The 22,365-nt window shown below is 38.6% G+C and overlaps 1 protein-coding gene across 3 annotated transcripts in view; it reads left to right on the top strand.

The window, feature by feature from the left end:
- Positions 1–22,365, top strand: part of LOC136448345 (ras-GEF domain-containing family member 1B-like) — a 90,229-nt gene that overhangs the window by 9,082 nt on the left and 58,782 nt on the right. For all 3 annotated transcript variants that reach the window (XM_066447753.1, XM_066447751.1, XM_066447752.1), the window contains exons 3-5: positions 17,458–17,565; positions 18,487–18,521; positions 19,050–19,137. In XM_066447753.1, the coding sequence (XP_066303850.1) occupies positions 17,458–17,565; positions 18,487–18,521; positions 19,050–19,137 (231 nt within the window). The remainder of the gene's footprint in view (positions 1–17,457; positions 17,566–18,486; positions 18,522–19,049; positions 19,138–22,365) is intronic.

The raw sequence follows: 22,365 nt of genomic DNA, 5'->3' as shown, positions 1-22,365 counted from the left end.
TTTCACCCCAGCCTTCTGTTTTCATGATTTATTTTTTGCTTGAATTAAAAAAAAGAATCTGTTACCCAAGAAATTATATTGGTGTGGCCTAATCTTGTTCTGTAAATAGGGGCCCCTGTCATGTTTATAATAGTGGATACCCACGCTGTGTAGTGTACAAATATCTCTGGCTCTTAGCAAACTTATCTGACCTACCATCTCTTGCCAGACCATCAAACAGTGAAAAGACGAACAAGCGATGATGTGATTTTGAATATGCCTCCATTGACAAAAGAAAAAGGGCTAGAAAAATGGTAAATTCCAGGTAGCTTGAGAAAAACCATATCTCTTTGAATATTAAAGGCAGGCTAAACTTAATTTCGTAAAGCATACTGCAGTATGTTGAATATACCACTAAGACCAATTCTGACTTCTTTTACATGAGTCCATCATAGATTAGCGTTTTTACAATATTTGAAATTCGCGGTGTGGTGATGTAATACTGTCGATGTCCAAAGACCTTTGACCTTTGTGACGTCAGATTCCGAGTTGGCCGCACCTGCACCATAGGAATTGCTCCAGACGCCATTCCTCAGACTCGGAATCTGACGTCACAAAGGTCAAATGGCTTTGGACATGGCCAGTATCACATCACCACACCGCGAATTTCAAATGTTGTAAAAACGTTAGTCTTTGATGGACTAGTGTAAAACAAGTCAGAACTGGTCTTAGTGGTACATGTATATTTAACATACTGCAGCATTGCTTTACGAAATTACGTTTAGCCTGCCTTTAAATGTGGCAATTTAAGAATATAGCAGATCATTGATATCTATAGCTATACAAAGTAGTACTAAGTACTATGTTCAATGTACAAAATGTAGACATCATAAACATATATAAGGCAGGCTAAACTTAATTTCGTGCTCAATGACCTGCAGTGGCCCCTTCTCTCTGAAAGGAGGAGGAACGCCCGCCTCACCTTTCTCTATAAACTAGCCAATAACTACATTAATATAAACACAGACAATCTTCTGATACCAGCTCAGGGGCGCACCCGGGGTAGCCACACTCTAAAATTCCAAACAATCAACGCTAAAACAGACTCATTTAAATACTCTTTTTTCCCTCGCACCATACCAGAGTGGAACGCCCTGCCTGGCGCGGTTGTTACGACTCCCACCGTTGAGTCTTTCCGTGCCAGGCTGGAGGCCTGCCCGCCTTAGCCCGGGACCTCCTCCCCCCCTACCTTGCCCCTTGCGGGGTTATCTGGGGGCCCAATAAGTTGAAGTTGAATATAAACTCTTACTACAACTGTGTGGAGTAACGTCCAAATATAGTTATGACGACTCAGGAAACAACCTCAAAGTAGGTAAACACAATGTGAACCATCGAATCGTGAGTCCGTCTCTGAAACAGCTGTAAAATGGTCACCCTACAAAGCCTATTCAGGAAGTGTCCGGATGATAAATTGGAAGAGAAATCTAAAATCAATATGCTTAGGGTTGTAGGAGGGCCGGAATGTTTGAAGAAGTGTGGAGAGTGTGTCACAAACCCAATAGGCTGTGGAGAGTGCAATATTATGTGCCATATTGAAACAACCTGTTTTAGTGTTGATTAAAATTACATATTGGAAAGACATTAACTTCTACTTTACCATATACTGTAAATGCATTTAAATTTGCGAGGTTTTTATTTCGCGGTAGGGAGAAAATGGAGCGTTCGTGGTGGTTTCAAGTTCGCTCTTGAAACAATAGTAGCGCTGCAGTCATAGGTGGGCAAAAAGTTTCGGACTGAAAGTTCACGCGAAAACCGTGAACATAAAACCACCACGAATATTTCTGCATTTACAGTATGATGATTCTGGCACAAAAATATGTTGTTGAACTTTAACGACAAATGTAGTCATTAGCAGTTTAACCTTTTTCCAGTTGCTTAATCCCATAACTGTCACAAATTATGTGTCAAAGGGCTAACTTTGCAAGGGAAAATTAAAGTACTTGGCATGGGAACCAATGCCCTGTAGTGTTTATCAGCTGTGTATACTGGAAACAGCTAATTTGTAACCCTGTGTTTGGGCGAGGAAACCTCTTGAAAGTCAAGGTCAGATGTACATGGAGTATTTGCCGCTTCAACAGTTTAGACAGCCAGTGTGACTTAATGTATGCTCAACGACAATGTTGCCTGAATTGGAAAACATATTAGTCCAGGAGGAGATATATTGGATGATGGACAATGGTTGAGCTGATGAAGAGAAAAATTAGTCAAGTTCATTTGTAACTTTTGAAACAGTGTTAAGTGCATGGCTAATCAAAAGTGTATTTTCAACACTTGTAAATCATTAAAGGCATCCAGAGCATTTTATTAGGCTTGAAACTTGAATAAAAGAAACTCATATTTCTAGTCATTCCTACACATAGTAAGTTTCAATAACACTACACCATTACATTAAAGGAGCAAAGATACGATGTCGTTGTGTGGTGAGAACTGATCACAAAATCCAAGCCCTAATAGACTGATCCTGTATGAATGTCCATCACAATTAGCGGTTCGGCCAATGAGAGCGTGACTGCATGTCTGTCAAATAGTTGCATTTCTATGTTTTAATTTTCCATTTCTATGTTTTGGCTGAGGTGGGCGGGGCTATGGTATCGGTCTATTTACACTAGGTGCTTGAAACTAAAAGATCACCATGTAGCTTATTTTTGTGCCGCTTTTGAGCACTTTTGATAAGAGATCCGCACGCAAATGTGGTTAACAGTGGCATTAAATGTCAATTTCATAAAGATTACTGCAACGAGCATATTTCCAGTTTTCAAGTCTCATAAAATGCTATGGGTGCCTTTAAGGAAATCTGATGCAGAAACATCCAAAAGTTGTGCCTAACACAGCACTTAATGTATAGTGTGTAACATACAGGTCTAGACTTATCACCTAGGTGGAGCAATGGTCTGTCCAGGAATGAGGACAACACAAGGATGTGCTTGCTCTACCAGCAGAGTTCAATAGGGGTCAATAGTCAACCCCGGTTTCAGCTGCTCTATTGTGAAAGGAAAAAAAAAGTGCTTCAGACAAGGCTGTCTCCAGGACCTGTCCCGGGATGGGAATTTGCTTGCTGGGACAGAAAAAAAATCACCCTTTCTATCCAAAAATCTGAATTTTATGACATAAAATTGATGAAAATGTATTATCCTAAAAAAAACAAATATTAACAACAGGCACTCCCAAACAATGAGTGGGATGGAAAAAAAAGACATCCCTGGCTTCAGAAATAGCCTAGTATAGTGGGGCAAAAGTGTCTAAAAAAGCACCGACAACTGGAAGAAGATATACATTTCTGGCACCTATAACTTAGTATAAGAGTCTTGGTTCATTCTTTCGCTCAGACCCTTGTTGCTTAGTGGCACATAGGGCAGCAAGTTTCCTTGCTGTTTCAGTAGTATATATGTTTTTACAGGGAGGGGTTGCAGCCCTTCCCTAAATGCCTCTGCTCAAGGCACCTTCTTAAAAAAATGCTTACGTGACCCTTCTGAAATACAGTCCAAACTGAGATGTCCTACCCTGGATTGAACCAGGGTCTCTAGTTAGCAACTAGGCTGCTAGCTGTAGGGACATACCTTGTCTCGGTATAAGATACATAATATTTTATTCTTCCATCTTTTGTCAAGCTATGTACAGTACTAGAAAATGTCTGTTGTAACCCAAAGTTATCTTACTATTAGGCAAGTTGTTTTCTCCCAAAAGCTGAAATGTGAAAAAAGAGAACACAAGACTAGGCCTTCAATCAAAAGAGCCCTTGTGTGTACATGTACATATAGTTTCTGTTGATTACCTGTTCCAGAATATTTCCGCTAAGGCTTGCACACGATCTCACCTGTAATTGAAAATGTGGGCGTAACAAGGACCTTACCAATGAGCAGCCATTCATATGTTTTTCCTTTATCTCCTTTACTGAAAAAGACGTGCTGCCAGTGTTGCCATGGTTGCGATTGGATGTTGGCCAGCGATGCAGATAATCTATTGATTTGCCGTGCGTTGGTGAGCGTACTCACTGAACGATGCAGACTTTTGGCAAACAGAATCAATCACAAGTCAGGACACACGCCGTGAGCAGTGGGCTGGAGCGAAGTGCACTTTGACCAAAGACCCAAATCTGAACACATACCTTTTTGTTTCTGGATAAAGTTAACTGTGCCTTGTTTACCCACAAACTACTAACGTTAGAGCGTTCAAACAAGTTTGGCATGTAGATATAACACATGCAATGTCAGGCTTAATATTAGTAGGACAAAACACCATTAGCTAGCAATGTAGGCTCTTTTAAAGGTCATCAGTTAGAAGTTGAACGGTCAAGGATGTTATTTGAAAGATGAAGTCCTTTATCTGTTGTTGTGTCCATTCGTGCATCTCGTAAGATGTGTAATTTTCACTAGTGTATTCAAGTGGGAAAGAATGCATTTACGTGCTTGGTGTATCAAAGAGCTTCTCGGTCATTGAGGATAATTCTATTAAATTTGAAGACTTTCCCCCCAACCTCGCTCTACCCTGTAATCATGGCAGATAAAGCTCATGTCAGAGCCCATTTTTCTTTTACGGTTGTGTCCATTCAAAGAGACCTCCTCGATGAAAAACCTCAGTTTATGTGAAGACTCCAGAGACAGTCTTAACAAGATCAAATGTAACATCTTGGTTCTTCTTTCTCCCAGAATAAGGCTGTCTTAAAACTATTGAAGAGGCAGACACCACAATAAGTATTATGATATTTAAAAGTATCACATGTTTGTCAAAGTTTTCCTCAGAATACACTGTAGATCATATCATGACTTTCTAATGGGAAACCTTTCATTAGAAATGTCGCTGATGCCTTCTTTTTTTTACCAGAACACATTCTGTGAACCTACACTGCTGGTATGCATGATTTCTTTCAGGATGACTGAGCTGCGAATTACTGTAAATGCAGAAATGTTCGCGGTGGTTTTATGTTTGCGGTTTCTGCGGTGAACTTTCAGCGCAAAACTTTTTGCCCACCTGTATATGACTGTAGTGCTACTATCGTTTCAAACGCGAACTTAAAACCACCGCGGACAGTCCATTTTCTCTCTTCGTAACCGTGAAATAAAAACCATGCGAACTTGAATTCATTTACAGTACCTGCAGATTAGGTGAATTGAATGTGTATTTGTTGTTTTCTCACAGTCAACATTGTTGTACTTTGTGGAAGTACTCCATTTCTGAGAGAAAGGAAAGAGGAAGTTACAAAATGTAAATCAGAGGTTCATCTAAATTGGGAAATAGGGGCGCTGCACCCTCTTGTTTCAGCCCAGCGCCCCCTTGTCAAATTCAGATTGTAGCCTAATCCCCAGCATACAGACTTCCCTAAGCAATCGATTCTTCCATAGATATATAGTGTGTGCTCCCTCGTTTGATTTTTCTAGAAAAACCCCTGAGTTTAACTTACTGTTATCTTGCTGGATGAAAAGAATTTCATTAGAATTCTTAACGGAACAGTTCTCTTCATGCCTCTTACACATGTTTAATTTCCCAATGATTTGTACGTGGGTTAACGTGAACAAACAGCTTCAAACAGTCCCTCTCTCATTACCGTTTGTTTTGAATGCAGAAGACCCCACCAACCAATGAGGATGACTCGATTATTTTCCCCTTAATCCAAGAGACAATACTCCATATTCTTTCCACCAAGCTGCTCTTTTTCTCTGCATGGTTCCCACTGTCCCTTGCCAGTGGTTGGTCCTTGCCATCCTTTGAGCACATTCCTCAAGTGGTACCTTTCTGTGAAGTTTCTCATCCCCAGAGGCCTTTTCTCGTTGGTTGACGACTTACCCCAAGTTACTGGTAGTTCCTCTCAGTCTGTCAGTGGGACTTTGAACAGGGAAAGATGCACAAAGCCTTCCTGTCACTACTTAGTGGAAAACATGGAAAAAGCATCAGGAAGAGGAGAGAAAAATGTAGCTGTAGAAGTGAGGTTGGTACTCAGGTTTAGAATATGATTCTAGGAGGTAGGTTGATTGCGTGGATTCATCATGTGAAGATGGGTGGGCTTGTGATGAAGCTCAGGTCTAGATTTCCTTTCTCTTTCCAGCTCATTTCAATATAGGTTTTCTGTCTGTTCAGCACTTTTAACTAAAGGCTGAACTCCAAGTTATTACACAAATGTGCTAGACAATGATAGAGATAAAGATTTCAGCATTTTTTTATTTCTATTTCTTGGGCCCTGATATTGCTTTGGTTGCCTTTAAGTATTAAGTAAGACTGTGTTGTATGACTTACATGTACATGTTGATAAGATATGACCAGGAATACAAACTTACTGTGTGAACCCGGGGCTTCTAGTTCCAGATCGCTAACCACTGGACTACGCACGCTATGGTTGATGTCCATATTACACTGTATGACATATCATCATCTTCAATATTTCACAACCTTCGGAATTTGATTTTCATTATTTTTATCAAGTACATGTATATAATGTTATATAGATTCTCCATTACTACATTGTAATTTGTAACCTTTAATCCTCACATTATGCATCGATATTGAAGTAGGTCACCCATGATATTCAAATTGTATAACTATAAGCAGTAGAAGTTCCAGACAGAAAACCTGATACGGGCAATTAGCTATAAAAGCTTTGCTCATGAAATAGATTCAGGGCAGAATCACAACAGTAATCTCTTTAACAAACTCTCTTCTGTCTGTTGTGCAAATGAGCTCGCTATTTATTTCCCTGTTAATTCAACCCCTCTTCCTTTTATTGGCTCTATTAATTGACTGTGGTTCATCAAATAAGCATCAGCCAATTGGCACCCAATTGTCGGCAATTTGTTAAACAAACTCTGCGCTGTTGTGTTTAGGGGGCTACTTCCCTAAAATAACAAGTATCAATTTATAGTGGTTTTTAAATTGATTTCACAGCATGAGAGAAAGGTAATATGGTTTCATGCTAAAGAGGTGATTGGAGTTAAGTGCAATGGTAACTTTTTGAATGTTCCAATGTAATGTTAGTTAGATACACAACACAACATCATTCTATTGTATACAATTTGTCAATTGCACATTCAGATCTTCTTGGAAGTCCAGACCAAGGCTATCCCTTATTACAGGTTTGCTTAGCAAAACCTTTGTTGGATACGTTGTCATGTGTGGTGGCCGCCATCTTGATTTTGTGACGTCGCAGGGTAGCCATACCATTTCATTGGGAGGGGTGTTTTTGGGGTTGCTAGCGTTCTCTCTATTTTTAACCAATCGGCACACAACTATCACAAATTCAACTCAAATAAAAAGAAAAATTCAATACCAATTCATATTCATAAAAAGACCCTGCAATTGCTAAAATAACATAGCAAACCTGAAGTATATGTAGCACAAATACTTAACTCTAGTGGGTCTAATGTTACAATTATAGTTTTATATCGTACTCAGTAGTACAGTACATACTTATAAAACCTACATGGATAACATTACAGTCAATTTCAACTGTGAACCCTGTGCAAGTGCATTAGTACATAATGACCACCTGGCCAATGTACTAGTAACCACTTTTGGATAATTTTTCCCATAGACACAAGGACAGTAGAATCCGCTTAACTGCACCACACATTTGTCAGCGTTTTTGGTGCAATTATCCGGCTGGTGCAATTATGCGAAATGCCCAGCTGGACCGCACCACCATTATGTAGAGTACAGTTGTTGATTTACATAAATTATGTACCGCAATGAAACTAGCAATTGAAACTAAAACTTGTTTACTGATTACGGTTTATTGGTGTGGCCTTATAAGTGTCTAAAATTGCTCTGGCCTTGATATCATCATCTTAAAGACACAGTTAACAACAATCCTTAAAGATGACTCCTGTGTCTCTAAATGGTGATAGTTAGACTCAGAGGACTTAAATCTTTTTGATTGCCCGCTATTTGCCTGCCCTAAACCTTGTACAGCACCAGCATTTCTGAAGAGTTACAGATGTTAGGGATGTTGGGAGGACATTTTTGGGTCATCAGGTTTCCAAATGGACCATTCCCCAGGACAAATTAGGATGCCCGTTGACACACAATCCATCAGAAGAAGGCATTAGTGCAATCTTGGGGATCATTTGTATCCAAGACTCCTCATCAATATCGTCGGAGTGCTAATCTGTCAGGCAATTAAGAAGTAGAGAGATGGAGAAGATAAAAAAGAAGTACATACTGGGGAATAATCAAGCTCTATGACTTCTCAAATACGATAGCAGGGTAGACATTGCCATCTGGCAGAATCGTCACTTCTGCCGTGATTTAGTCAGTGACAGAGGCTCTGATTCATACCGATCAGCGATTCAGCCGGATGGCAATCTCTAACTTGACATATCTCTAACTTCGCCTAGTTTAGTTAGATTGATAAGCCAGCTTGTGTATGTTCTGTTATAATCTTGATTCAGTTCGTTTTGTTATTGCTGTTAATTAGACTAATATGTAACCTTTATAATTATTAATTCCTTACTATATTACTATAATTTTTATGTTATGATGTTGACTTCGTTTGTCTTGTTATTTGCTGTTACCTGAGTTATATGTTACGTTGTCATTGATATTAGTTCCTTTTGTTATTTTTGACCGTCTACTGTATTCTATGAGCATAAAGACCTTCATGAGCATATATGCTTCTTGTCTAATGCTCAATAAATGAATGTGAATAAAATGAAATAAAAAAATGTATTAGCAAAGTGTAGTTGGATCAAATATATGTAGAAGGCCCATATTAGCCAAATCCCTCTAGGCATAACTAAATTAGATATACATTTGTATTGTACATATGGGATGCACCAAGCAGACAGACAGGTAATAATGAAGAAGCCTGGAAAAATAACAATATGGTCTGGTTAAGCCCCCGTCACAAATCAAGAATTCATCTCGGCCGACGTGTCGGCGAGCTCCAAATATATCAATGGGTATTTCCGGCAGAAGTACAGCCGTCGATTACTCTGGCTTTGGGCGATTTTTAGAAATCAAGTTGATCCAAATATTGGCCTTTTACCAGGTTAGTCGATACTGACTTCGTCCATGTCCAAGTGATGGTACCATCTCATGGGGGATTTTTAGTTTTTAGTGTTCGACGGACGTCACCCAAGATTTTCATTGGAAAATATGGTCAATGCTCGAGTGATTTTGAAATTCGGCGAGCTTGGGGTGATCTACAAATTCGGCTGACGATCGCATGAATTGTGACGCCGGCTTAAGGGAATTGATTTGCCTCAAAACTCCACATCAATTGTCTGTGGTTGAAACAATTTTGTTCTTACAAAGACCTCACTGTTTCATATTTTGCCCTGTAATAATAATAATAACCCTCAGCAACTCTATACATCAATTTCCATTGATAAAGGTTATTAGCTGTATAACCATTATAACTAAACGTCTCTCTCCTATGTAATTGTTGCCTGATCAAAGGTATCCTAATGACAGGTATCTTTTGTGGATCTCTGCTGATCCGACATTAAGGATGATTCATGTTACGTAGGTGTCAATTTTATTGCCCCATAGTTCCCATCTGTTATTATAATGCCCAATATTAATGACCTATTGACTGGAGTTGAAAATGTAATGTCTCCTGGGAGAAAACTAGTTGACAGTGCAAAAGGAATAGGTAATGCTGTATGCAGGGTGTGTCTATCCCATAGTCGGTTGTAGATTTTTTTAGAATCTTAGGCCACACCAATTTGTTTTGTTGCTTCTCAGAATAGCCTCCCCTGTTTTTTCCCAATTTGAAAAAAAAATTGGGTCACTATTCCCATTCACAAATTTTGACTCCCAATTTTGCTATTTGTTCAGTTGCAAACCTCAATAGCCACCAAAATAGATTATAAAGGCCTGCACATACATGTACCTAAAAAGTGTGGTCATATTGATCATAAGTTGTAATTTTTTATTTATTACAACTATTTCTCAATATCAATCCATATATTACATGGCAAAAGGTAGATAATTTTGTTACTGAAGTAAAAAACTTTAGGTCGCCGTGAGATCACCGTCCCAGTGGAATGGGGGCCTTATAGACATAGCATGCCACTAAAATAACTATAAAATCCTTACTTCTGGCAAAATACTGTACACACATGTAATGCTTTAATACTGTACATGTACACATATCATGTATATCATATATAGTACTAGGTCAAAGAAAGGAGTGCATTACATAAAATGAGCCAATGCATACTAAGTTGAAACTTGAATAATCTTCTAACTCTTTATGTTAATATGCAAACCCTTATCTTCACTCTCCAGACTATTTGCAAAAAAAATTTTTTTTCTTTTTTTTCGCCCTGTCGCTCCAATTTTTTTCTGAAAAAAATTCGAGAATCAACAAATTAAATTGGTGTGGCCTTACCATGTTTTTGTTGAGAATGAGAGTTCAATACTGTGCTGGCATAAATGGCTATGGAGTCTTTTGCTTTGAAGAATTTGGGGCAATTTTACTTCTTCTTGTCCTTATTCTTGGATAAGTAGATTGGGATTGTCTTACTTTTTTGCCTAAGGACATGGTAGGTGTTTATTCAACTTTGGCTTAGTGTCTTCCGGCTGAGGACAAAACAAAAACTGGGGTGCTGTTGACAGACAATGTACATGTACATGTACATGCACAATTTAAATGGTTCACTTTGTTTCACTGCAAATACTGTAAATGCAGAAATGTTCGCTGTGGTTTTATGTTTGCTGTTTCACCGCAAACTTAAAACCACCGTGAACATTTTTGTCTAATACTGTAGCAGTATGTGACTATAGCACTGCCGCAAACTTAAAACCACCGCGAACACCCCATTTTCGCCTTAGTGCGAAATAAAAACCATGCAAACTTAAATGCATTTACAGTACTGTAGTGTAAACAGTATAGATTTATTACACTCCCATATGATACTACTTTCCATCTCACACTATTAATGCAGAATGATGATCCATGAAAGAAGGTTTTTAGATTTATTGCTTTTGAGGTGTCAATCTAGCACCACTGTAAAAATAGGTCCTTTCTGTAATATATGATAAACCAGGCAGTAAAACTTTCATGCGTTACATTAAAGCTTACCATTGATTCATGTACCCCAGCATATGCAAGGGATATACTACACATTTCATTGATAACATTGCTCATCATGCTTTAGGCCACACCAATTTAATTTCTTGGTTATCGGAATTATATTTTTGATTTTATAGCAAAAAAAAAAATATTATGAAAACAGAAGGCTGGGGTGAAAACTTCCACCTGACCCTGTTCACTCCCTGAAATTGTGTGCACCAAAGTACAAACTTTCCTCTGAGATTCTGTTTTCCTGTTGATTTTCCAATCTAGCATTTAAAAAAAATTCTGTTAACCAAGAAATTAAAATGGTGTGGCCTTAGTCTACAATTTTCTACAATCATCCAATACAGAACGATCCAAAATTTTTCTATAGAATTATTGACAACAAGAAAACCTACTTATGTCGATGCAATATATCATAAAGGCATTAGTCAAACCAGAATTACATTATGGACATCAAAGATTTCATTTTTCAAATATGTACAATCATGTTTGGTCCAAAATGATTTATGATATTAAGTGATATAAGTACAATGCAGATATTATCCCTGGCCAGTAATATTAATCCAAGGCAACATCATGATATGTTGTAATGATGCTTATTATATTGTAATGCCATGTATTGGTCATTATCCAAAAACATTATCATTATTACCTTCGTTGACGAAATGGTTTCGTCGACAAGGTTATTCGATGGTGCTTGTCTGTGTGTCTGTTAGTGAACAGAATAAGTCGAGAACGCCTGGATGGTTTGTTGTCGTAGTTGGTGTGTCGGTGTGTATGTGGGACATCTCAAGATGATTAGATTTTGGGCGAAGTGTTTTGCATAATTAACGAGAAAAGTGTAAAAATGTGTTACATTGTATGCTGAAGTATGTGTAGTGTTGGCTGTGTTATTCCAATTTAAGGCGTCATGGATAGGGGCAAGGGTCCTGAGGGGTCATATTGGAGGGTCCCCCGAAAGTGCGAAATGGAACGAAATGGAACGAAATGGAACGAAATGGAACGAAATGGAACGAAATGGAACGAAATGGAACGAAATGGAACGAAATGGAACGAAATGGAACGAAATGGAACGAAATGGAACGAAATGGAACGAAATGGAATGAACTAAAACATATGTAACATTATAAAATGAAATGCCAGTAGATAGCGAAATATAAGGAACGTTGTAACATTCACAGTAGACCGGAACAGGAAGCAAATACGTAATATAACGTGTTTTATTTCTTGAATCTGTTTGATAATAGTAAGAACAACGTTTTTGCCGCGTTTGTGGGGCTAGATTCTTCCCTGAAAATGGGAGCGCCGCGTGCAAGGAGATCCACCGCTCTTCCTTTGTGTTTACCAACGATCTGCAAATGAACTGCTGAAAATAGCAGGGAAAACAAGCAAACGGAGCTGAGTATCGAAGTAAGGACTAGATTATACAGAAGTTGGTGGTAACATTGCATCTCATAATTCACCAAGATTGCATGAGGCAAGCGTAATTTTATTATCTATACAGCGTGTTTGCATGTTGCAAATGGAGGCCCGCATGCAAATGAACCGCCAATGTTGACAGCACATCGGAATTGTGCACGTGGGCGTGCTACCGACAGGTTGAATCAAACTCCGACTTCCAAGTTTTATTTACATACGGTTTTAGTCCATAACTAGTACGTAGTATATGCATATCTCCGCAACAACGATATATATACAACCAATTGTTCGGCTGTTCGGCTGTCGGAGAATGGACCCCTCTGTTAATGATATGCAAATGCAGCTCTGCGCTGCGTCACTAATGTGACATTTCACACTCAATCACGGGCGTGGACTGAGAACTACCTCTGGAGACATTTCTGCTTCCTTGTTCACGAAGGGAGGGTGTGAACAAAGGGAGGGTGTGAACGAGTACACGTATTTCACAGTTTACACAACACGCAAACACGCTGTATAGATAATGAAATTACGCTTGTCTCATGCCCTCTTGGTGAATTATGAGATGCAATGTTACCACCAACTTCTGTATAATCTAGTCCTTAACTTACTTCGATACTCAGTTCCGTTTGCTTGTTTTCCCTGCTATTTGCAGCAGTTCATTTGCAGATAGTTGGTTAAATCAAGGAAGAGCGACCGAGCTCTTTGCACGCGGCGCTCCCATTTTCAGGGAAGAATCTAGCCACACGAACGCGGCAAAAAATTTGTATTTAATATCATCAAATAGATTCAAGAAATAAAACACGTTATATTATGTATTTGCTTCCTGTTCCGGTCTACTGTGAATGTTACAACGTTCCTTATATTTCGCTATCTACTGGTATTTCATTTTATAATGTTACATATGTTTTAGTTCATTCCATTTCGTTCCATTTCGTTCCATTTCGTTCCATTTCGTTCCATTTCGTTCCATTTCGTTCCATTTCGTTCCATTTCGTTCCATTTCGTTCCATTTCGTTCCATTTCGTTCCATTTCGTTCCATTTCGTTCCATTTCGTACTTTCGGGGGACCGATATTGGAGGCAGGAAACGTCAGTTACACAAATTGGCTGTCAGCCAGCTGTTGGCATTGGTAAGGTAGTCTCCAAGCAGACGTATGGGTTGGCTATAGCAGGGGCAGGTTTTGCTTCAGACTTTGAAAGGGAATTACTCAAGAAGGGCTTGGTGGATGGTCATAAATTTTTGTAAGTACATAGCTTGAGTGCTGATGTACATGATTAGATACTTATTATGCAAATCAGTATCTAATTTGCATGATTAATGAGGAAAGTTTATACATCCATCAAAAGATAGGACTCTCAAACATGTGACATACTAGTATGTAACTGAGGAAGAGAGAAATATTAATAGATATCAGCTTTGCAAATGAGAACCACATTGACATAATTAATGAGAAAAACTATAACTCGAGATGGTCTTGATGGATGGTCATGATTTTTGGTATGTAGATAGCTTACGTGATGCTTTGTATGATTGGATGATAATTATGCAAATCAAATTCTAACTCACATGATTAATGAGGCAATTTTAAAAATCTGCTGTGTTCCATGATATGACTATTCAAATATGTGACATTTGTAACTAAGGAAGAGAGGAATGTTGATAGATAGGAAATATGCAAATGTTGGCCTAATTAGCATAATCAATGAGAAACTACTATAATTCCATACTAGTAAATGACGGCAATTTCATACTTGTGGCATTAGGAAGTTGTGTGAATGTGAACACCATGGAATCAAATTATGCTAATAAGGAGGGAGCTTATTTGCATAATTGATGATAAATGTTAGCATAACCTTCTTTGTTAAGCTCATAGTCATAACAAGGAGGTTTGGACAACTTATGTTATTTGGGTGAAGAGGGTCAACTGGTATGATTGATGATTGATGAAAAACACTCCTAATACGTCAGTCATAAAGGTCAAAATCATTTGACGAAGGTATGAGGTCGTAGAACTCTTGTTACCACTAATATTCATAAAGCAATACTACATGTACAGTATTTGAAATATTTTGTACAAGTGAAATTATAATAGTTTGCAAAATTTGTAGTTAAGGGCACACCCCTTAATTTCTTGGTTAACAGATTTATATTTTTAATTTTAGCAACAGAAAAAATCATGAAAACAGAAGGCTGGGGTGAAAACTTGCACCTGACCCTGTTCACTCCCTGAAATCTTGTGCACCAAAGTACAAAGTTTCCTCTTACATGTGTAGATTCTGTTTTCATGTTATTTTTCCAATCTAGCATTTGAAAAAAACAACAACATTATTCCGTTAACCAAGAAATTAAATTGGTGTGGCCTAAGGCCAAAAATATATTGTCCATTAATTGCTTATCGTAAGGACAAATTTGAGTATCTACCCACAGTGTTGCTTATGATATTGACATTGTTTGATTATACGACAATATGGCACAGATGAACCGTACTATTTCACAGCCAGGCAGCGTAACATATAACCGTGATGCATCATTTATAGGTTTCCATGACAGTTTTATGGGCGAGGCCGGTGACATTTAAACGACCCGTTACCACTTCACTGCTCAGAGTGAATGCCCCATTTCCCTTCTGTGCAGTCTGTGACATAATAGTAATGTTCAATGTAGGCACAGTGTCAGGTGATTTATTAGATCCTCATTACATATTCATAGCAACCATTGGAATTGGTTTGAACCAGAGTCTCCCATTCAAAATCTTGAAACTCGTGTTTCAGTTTGACTTTGAGTTGGCAAAAATCATATTGTTTTAATTGAACATGTACAAAGTTCTGTGTCAGTATAACTATACACAGTCATGAATGTACAGTGTATAGTTTTACCAGTGGATTTGACAGCAATTTTCAATACGATATTGATATTATTTAGTGTTATTGAATTGAACACTGAATATGATGATTCATACTCTCTCACACAGTGTAGATGAGAAAAGATGTTTGATTTGATGCATGTTTAGCTATAAAAAAATACGTAACTTACAGGGGTTCATCTAAATCAGGAAAGAGGGGCGCTGCGCCCTCTTGTTTCAGCCCAGCGCCCCCTTGTTGAATTCAGATTTAAGCTTAATATCCAGCATACAGCCTTCACTCAGCAATTGATTCTTCCATAAATACATAGAATTCACTCCCTCGCCTGTGTGTGCTCCCTCTTGTTCAATTTTTCTAGAAAAACCCCTGACTGTTATATGATTATTCCCAACACGGAAATGGATACTCAATATCACCGTCCCTTGCATAGAGCAATCTTGAAGAATTGAATGGGACTGTGAATTTTTGTGGACCATAAATGATATCATACATGTATTATACACACTACCCTTTTATAGTATAATCTTTCGTATGTCAAGGTTGGTCCTACTAAAAAGATTTACCACAGTGTGCCCTTGTACAGCATCAATAATACATAATAGATGATTCATTGCAAAAGTGCAGATAGTGGAAAACGCCTGCTTCCGGCACATTAACATGCATGAAATCACGCTTGTGGGCACATCTAATTCAGCTCTTTGGTTCAGAGCATCCTGGAGAAATTTGGTGTATACTTTCATTGCATGAAGGACATATTAACTAACAGAATTCCTTAAGTTTGCGATTCCTGGGATGGACCATGGGTGTTTAAATGCTTCATGTTAAACCTTAAGCCTTTGAAACTGAGGACAATGACTTAGTAGCCTGTTAGATTCTTCATCTTTGCTTAGGAATACAGAAATAAAGAATAAAGAAAAGTGCAGTCATCAATGTCTAAAAATGGTATGATTTATCTGACTCTGAGGATTCTACAAAATATATTTGTTCAGAAGATGTAAGCCCTACAGTCTATACACCCCTGGCCCTTCGCTAAGGTACAGTATCTTGTTGTGTGAATGTGCTCCCCCTGTTGAAAGGATGGTGTACTGCAATAAGAACAACCCCACCTAACATTCAAGTAAAATTATGAATTTATGTGTTTCCACCAGGGTGCTGACTGCTGGGGATTAGGAAAATTAGTATCATAATCAATAGGAAATAAATGTCATCATCATGCCAGCTTGGTTTTGCTCCATATTCAACCAACATACAAAAATATGCAATAGAGGAAATAAAGAAACAACAGCAAACAAGCCCTTCTTGAGTTACTCCCTTTCAAAGATTAAAGCAAAACCTGCTTCTGCACTTCCAAAAAAGCCGCTAGAGGGCCCAAACCTATACCGCTTACTCTCTGTCCAAAGAGCTATCTACCACTTAAAAATCAGGACCATAGCATGTCCAGAACACGAGATATAAAAACAGGAATTTCAGCTGCAGTACCGTAACAAGCTGCTAGGGGACCCAAAATCTAATCATTTCCAGGTCTCATAAAGATGTACCCACCTACCAAATATGAAGACAACCCATCCAAGCCTTCTCTAGTTATGCTGTTCAAAACATGCAAGCATACATACATACACACATACCCACAAACGCTACCCAAAACATAATCTTCTTGGTGAAGATAATATTTATTTATTTATCTATTTATTTCGATTTACCACATTTTGTGGAAGGATTGACATAACAGGTGAACTATCACCTTTTCAAGATGTCACCCCTGACCAGACTGTAAGATTTGGACCATCGCACACCGGGGCATGCCCCTACTCTTTTTCGAAAGGTGTGGTGGGTTCTTTAACGTGCGCGGGGTGTGGCTCTCCCCAAACACGGGACCTCCATTTAACGTCCTATCCGAGGGGCGTCCCTAACCCTAGATGAGCTAGGGACATTTACACCTGAGTGAAGTGAGGACAGTCGTGTTAAGTGCCTTTCCCAAGGGTACAACGTCGGGGCGCAAGTTCAGACATGTCTCTGGGCACAACCCGGGATTAGATCCCGGGTCCCATTGTTTGACAGCCGCGCGCTCTACACTTGCGCAACACGACGCCACAATGACCAGACTGGACCCCTGTGTTGTCCCCACAGGTGACCAGCATGCTGCTGGATGCCGAGCGGAGGAAGCTGCTGGCCCTCCAGCGGGAGATGGGTGCACTGCAGCGCCTCAGCTGTCCCGGAGACATCAACCCAGAACAGGTAGACTGTCTTAAATAACAGGCTTCAATCTTTGAAAGAAAAGTCATGGATCAGTTAAACATCTAACATACAACTTTCATGGAATAAAAAGACTGTCACTCTTTTTACACAACCAAGAGCTCTATTCCATCGACGTTTCGGTGACCATCTGTCACCTTTTTCAAGGCAATTCTGACTGGTTCACATTGCAATGCAGCACAGGTGTTGCTGCTTATACATAAAGAGATGCATTCCCAAACTAAAAATATTTACGTACAATCACAGGAGATGACATCACTATATGCGATCACAAACGTACAGAAGTGTACACATACACAACTATCGATCAAAAGCCAATGCAACGATTGTCATCAATTTCTTAAGGATGCGGTCCCAAATGTGACTGAATCTATATCCCCCCTCATCACGGTGCATTGCTATGTGAACCAGTCAGAATTACCTTGAAGAAGGTGACAGATGGTCACCGAAACGTCGGTGGAATATATCTCTTGGTTGTGTAAATAGAGTCTTTTTATTCAGTGACTTACCAACCTGATGAAACTATTCACGGATACAACTTTCATTGTTGTATGTTTGTCTTTCTTTTATGCATTTTTCATCAGTTGATTCAATGTTAACAGAAGATGTACTGAAAATGCACATTGTGGATGATGCAGACCTACAATTAATATACTTAGATTTTAAAAGATAGAAGGCATTTGATAATCAATTTCTAGGAAAGCTTTAAGCTTTTTAACTTTACTATTGCATTTTTTTATTTATGTCTTACAAAGAGTTCCAACTAGCTTCATCAATGAACTACTGTAGTTAATTGATGAAGCTAGTTGGAAGAGCAGCTGCATGTATCTGATAAGAAGGTGGATGAAATGCAATCCAGTATATTGTTGTGTCATAATAATGTGTCTGATGATTCGTCCACAGGTGTCGGATCTAGAACGACAGCAGCTGAATCACAGGTAAATGTCTCTCCTTCTTTGACCGTTGAGCCAAACCTTACCCCACATGCTGTAAATTGTTGAATGCATGTTAGATGCTTACAGTTAGTTTTAGACCTACTTTATTCATTCCACATCATAGTTCATACTTAATATGCTAATGCCTGAGACTATAAATAACTTTTGAAATCAATCTATAAAAAAAAGTCAAACCCAACAAGCCTGGATTATTTTCCATAGCAGTTTTAGAATAGTCACTTGTTCCACTTGTCACCATTGTTAACTTGCATTGTTAACTTGCACTGTCTGTATCCTTTTTATATACAGTTTCATATAGTATTACATTGTTTCATATATTGTTTCATGTTGCAATTAGCCCTCGGTCATGAACTTGCAAATAAACTTACTATTATTATTAGTATTTTCATTTGTATATATATGTCTGTGTTGTGGGAGTTGTTGTATTTGAGATTTCTCATCTAGTCAATGTTTATTTGGGCTGTTAATATGAGCAGCTTTGCCTGGTTTTGGTTGTTGTGTTCTCCACAGTCGCATCAAGTTGCAGTATGAACGTCTGGAACAGGAGTACAGGTTTGCAGCCCAGGGCATCATCAGAAGGAGCAGCGTCTCACAGAAGGTGAGGAAGAATATAATATATGATGATAATAATAATGGTCTATTGGTCAGAAATTACCCGTGCAATGGCAGCCAGTGCTGAATTGCTGCAGGGTTTACAATCATATAATACAGAACAGATACATATTTGCTACATACTTGCACTTTGTGGAACTGTCGCAAGGGTCTGGGCGGCTGCTATTCGGCACCAGCAGGTGACCTCAATACGACCTTCCTCAACCGAAGTCAGGTACCCATTCACACCTGGGTGGAGTGAGGAAAGTCGTGTAAAGTGCACAACATCGGGGCATATTGGGGTTTCGAACCTGGGACCTCTCGGTTCTGGGCAAAACACTCTACCGATTGCGCCACATGATGAAACAAAAATCTAAACCTAACAACATGCTTTAGAAACACAATTCTCATTTAGCTCAGCAAAATGTTCTTTGTTGGAAAAATTAGACAACGCCAGTCCGTTCCTGTAATTCAAAGATGATGTCATAATCTTCTTTAGGCCACACCAATTTAATTTCTTGGTTAACAGATTTTTTAGAATTTTAGCAACAACAAAAAATCATGAAAACAGAATGCTGGGGTGAAAACTTGCACCTGACCATGTTCACACCCTGAAATTGTGTGCACCAATTGAAAGTACAATCTAAATCCTCTGAGATTCTGTTTTCATGTTGATTTGCCAATCTAGCATATTTTTCAAATTCCGTTAAGGCCACACCAATTTGATATGTTGGTTAACGAATTTTCATTTTCAAAAAAAAAAAATTTAGAAAAAAGAAGTCATTAAAACAGAAGGCTGGGCCAACCTTCTGTTTTCATGAATGTTTTTTTCTCTAAAATTCTTTTTTTTTTGGAAAATAAAAATCCGTTAACCAATAAATTAAATTGGTGTGGCCTAACCAAGGAATTGAAATGGTATGGCGTTATTTATCTAAAAAAAGGAAAGTTTCTGCAAGCCTCAAACTGTTTAAACACCACTGTTTTGATAGATGTGGCTTAAGAAAATTTACATACTTATGCCGTTCTTTCACAGTTAAAATTAAGGTATGTTCTGACAATATTAAGTACAAGTGACTTCACATGAAGATGTAACATATCACATGTCTAGCCAGACTTCTGCCTGAGCCACAAGAAGTATTGTTTGTTAAAGCCACTGTAGAATCAGTGTGTTTTATTTCATAACATTGCAAATAATACTCCTGGGAAAAGTCTTTATTATTTTGGTGCTTTTGAATAGATTCATGTGAGAAGTATTTGACATCTGGGAAGTGGGTAATGAAATGGAAGGAAACCATCTATAAAACTTCATTCAGTCAGTGCTCTCAAAGACCTTCACTTAGTAACCCCGCCAGGTCAAGCCTGGTAGTAAATAGGTAACCGCAGGTCAACTTGACAGGAAGATATCACATACCACATGTCTGGGCAAACCCCAATTTCTGCCACAAAACCAACATCAGTATGAACCAGTTCAGGCCAGTTCTCTGTCTTCACAACACTACACACAATACTCCTGTGAACATTTCACTGAAGGGAAGTCCCTATTGTTGTCATAAACGGTACTGTCTGGACTTAAATGATAAGGCCACAACATTTTAATTTCTTGGTTAACGGAATTTAAAAAAAAATGCTAGATTGGAAAATCAACAGGAAAACAGAATCTCAGAGGAAAGTTTGTACTTTGGTGCACACAATTTCAGGGAGTGAACATGGTCAGGTGCAAGTTTTCACCCCAGCCTTCTGTTTTAATGATGTCCTCGTGCTAAAATTAAAATTAAAGAAAATACGTTAACAAGAAATTAAATTGGTTTGGCCTAAGGAAAAGTCTTTCATAAGTAGATTCTGTAGAATTATGTACCATGCAATGTATAAGTTGCTTTGCAGGCTCAAACACTTAAATGAAGCCATGCATGTTACACCTGTGCATCAACAGGTAACAACTAACAGGAAGATGAGACATACCTGTGTCTAGGTCTGAACCAGTGCACTGTTTTGTTTTTACTTGTTTGGGTTTCCTTTTCTGACAATGGTACTTAATTCCACTTTTGTTGTGAACGTCTCAGCAGAAAAGATAAGATACATGTACTAGCTATAGAGGCTAAAGGAAAGACACGTAAAACGACTGCACCAATAGCAGAAAAATGGTATGTGGACTTATAGGAAGTAATTTCCAAGCCCTAAGTGAGTGACTTTATTATGACTAAGTCTTGTAGTTATATTAGCTGCATTAATTATAAGAGTTTCAAATAACTGTTGATCCATAAGACTGGTGCTTTTGGTCGTCAAACCTTTTTTCTCAGTTTTGTAAAATGAAGGTCCAGGATAAGGTTTTTCTTTTGAGTATCCTGTCTGCCAAATTGTTGAACTGTACAAAACAAAAAAACTGTGACTTAGGCCACACCAATTTGATTTATTGGTTAACAGATTTTTTTTAAATTTTAGCAAAAAATAATCATGAAAACAGAAGGCTGGGGTGAAAACTTGCACCTGACCCTGTTCACTCTCTGAAATTGCGTGCACCAAAGTATACTTTCCTCTGAGATTCTGTTTTCCTGTCGATTTTCCAAGCTAGCATTTTTTTTTTAATTCCGTTAACCAAGAAATTAATATGGTGTGGCCTTAGCCCATCAGGAAATTACTCCAACAAACCCCTACCAAGTCACATCTTGTAGACAACAGGTAACCCGGCATTCTTCCTGGCGGGGTCACCACATGTACTCGACAGTGAACCGTGGGCTACAAACCTTTAGTTCAGGACCTGATAACAAAGACAGTTTACTCAGATGTACAGTCAACCCTGTTTAAGAGGCCGATTTGCATTTTGGCAGTTGAAAAGCTAATTTGCTCAGTAATAGAGAAGGTAGGGGCAGGGAACTGAGACAAACAGGCAAAAGTTGTACAAAGATAAGTCTGGGCGGTAGTGTCAGAAAGGAAATGGTATATCCTATGCCAGAACAGGTAAGACATTAGGCTCTACCAGCCTCTGCGGGTCGCTGGGAAAATAGTAGAAATCGGCCAAATAGAGTCAATTGTATGAAGGGAGTCGGCTATACGGAGATAGGATCAAATATTGCAACCCTATTTAACCCTCCATGGCCAAAGTCCCCCGGCAAATGTTCTCCCTATAGCCGGTGCAGTTAGTCTGGTAGAGACTAGGTAAGACATATCTACCGAGAGTGCATGCTTTAGAATTAGGACTTCTTTTTACCAGTTTTAGCTTGTTTTTGCTTTGTTCTAT

Source organism: Branchiostoma lanceolatum, chromosome 14, assembly GCF_035083965.1.
Source record: "Branchiostoma lanceolatum isolate klBraLanc5 chromosome 14, klBraLanc5.hap2, whole genome shotgun sequence".
In the NCBI taxonomy this organism is placed as follows: domain Eukaryota; kingdom Metazoa; phylum Chordata; class Leptocardii; order Amphioxiformes; family Branchiostomatidae; genus Branchiostoma; species Branchiostoma lanceolatum.
The sequence above is the reverse complement of the archived record's forward strand: the minus strand, read 5'-3'. Positions and strand labels throughout refer to the sequence as shown.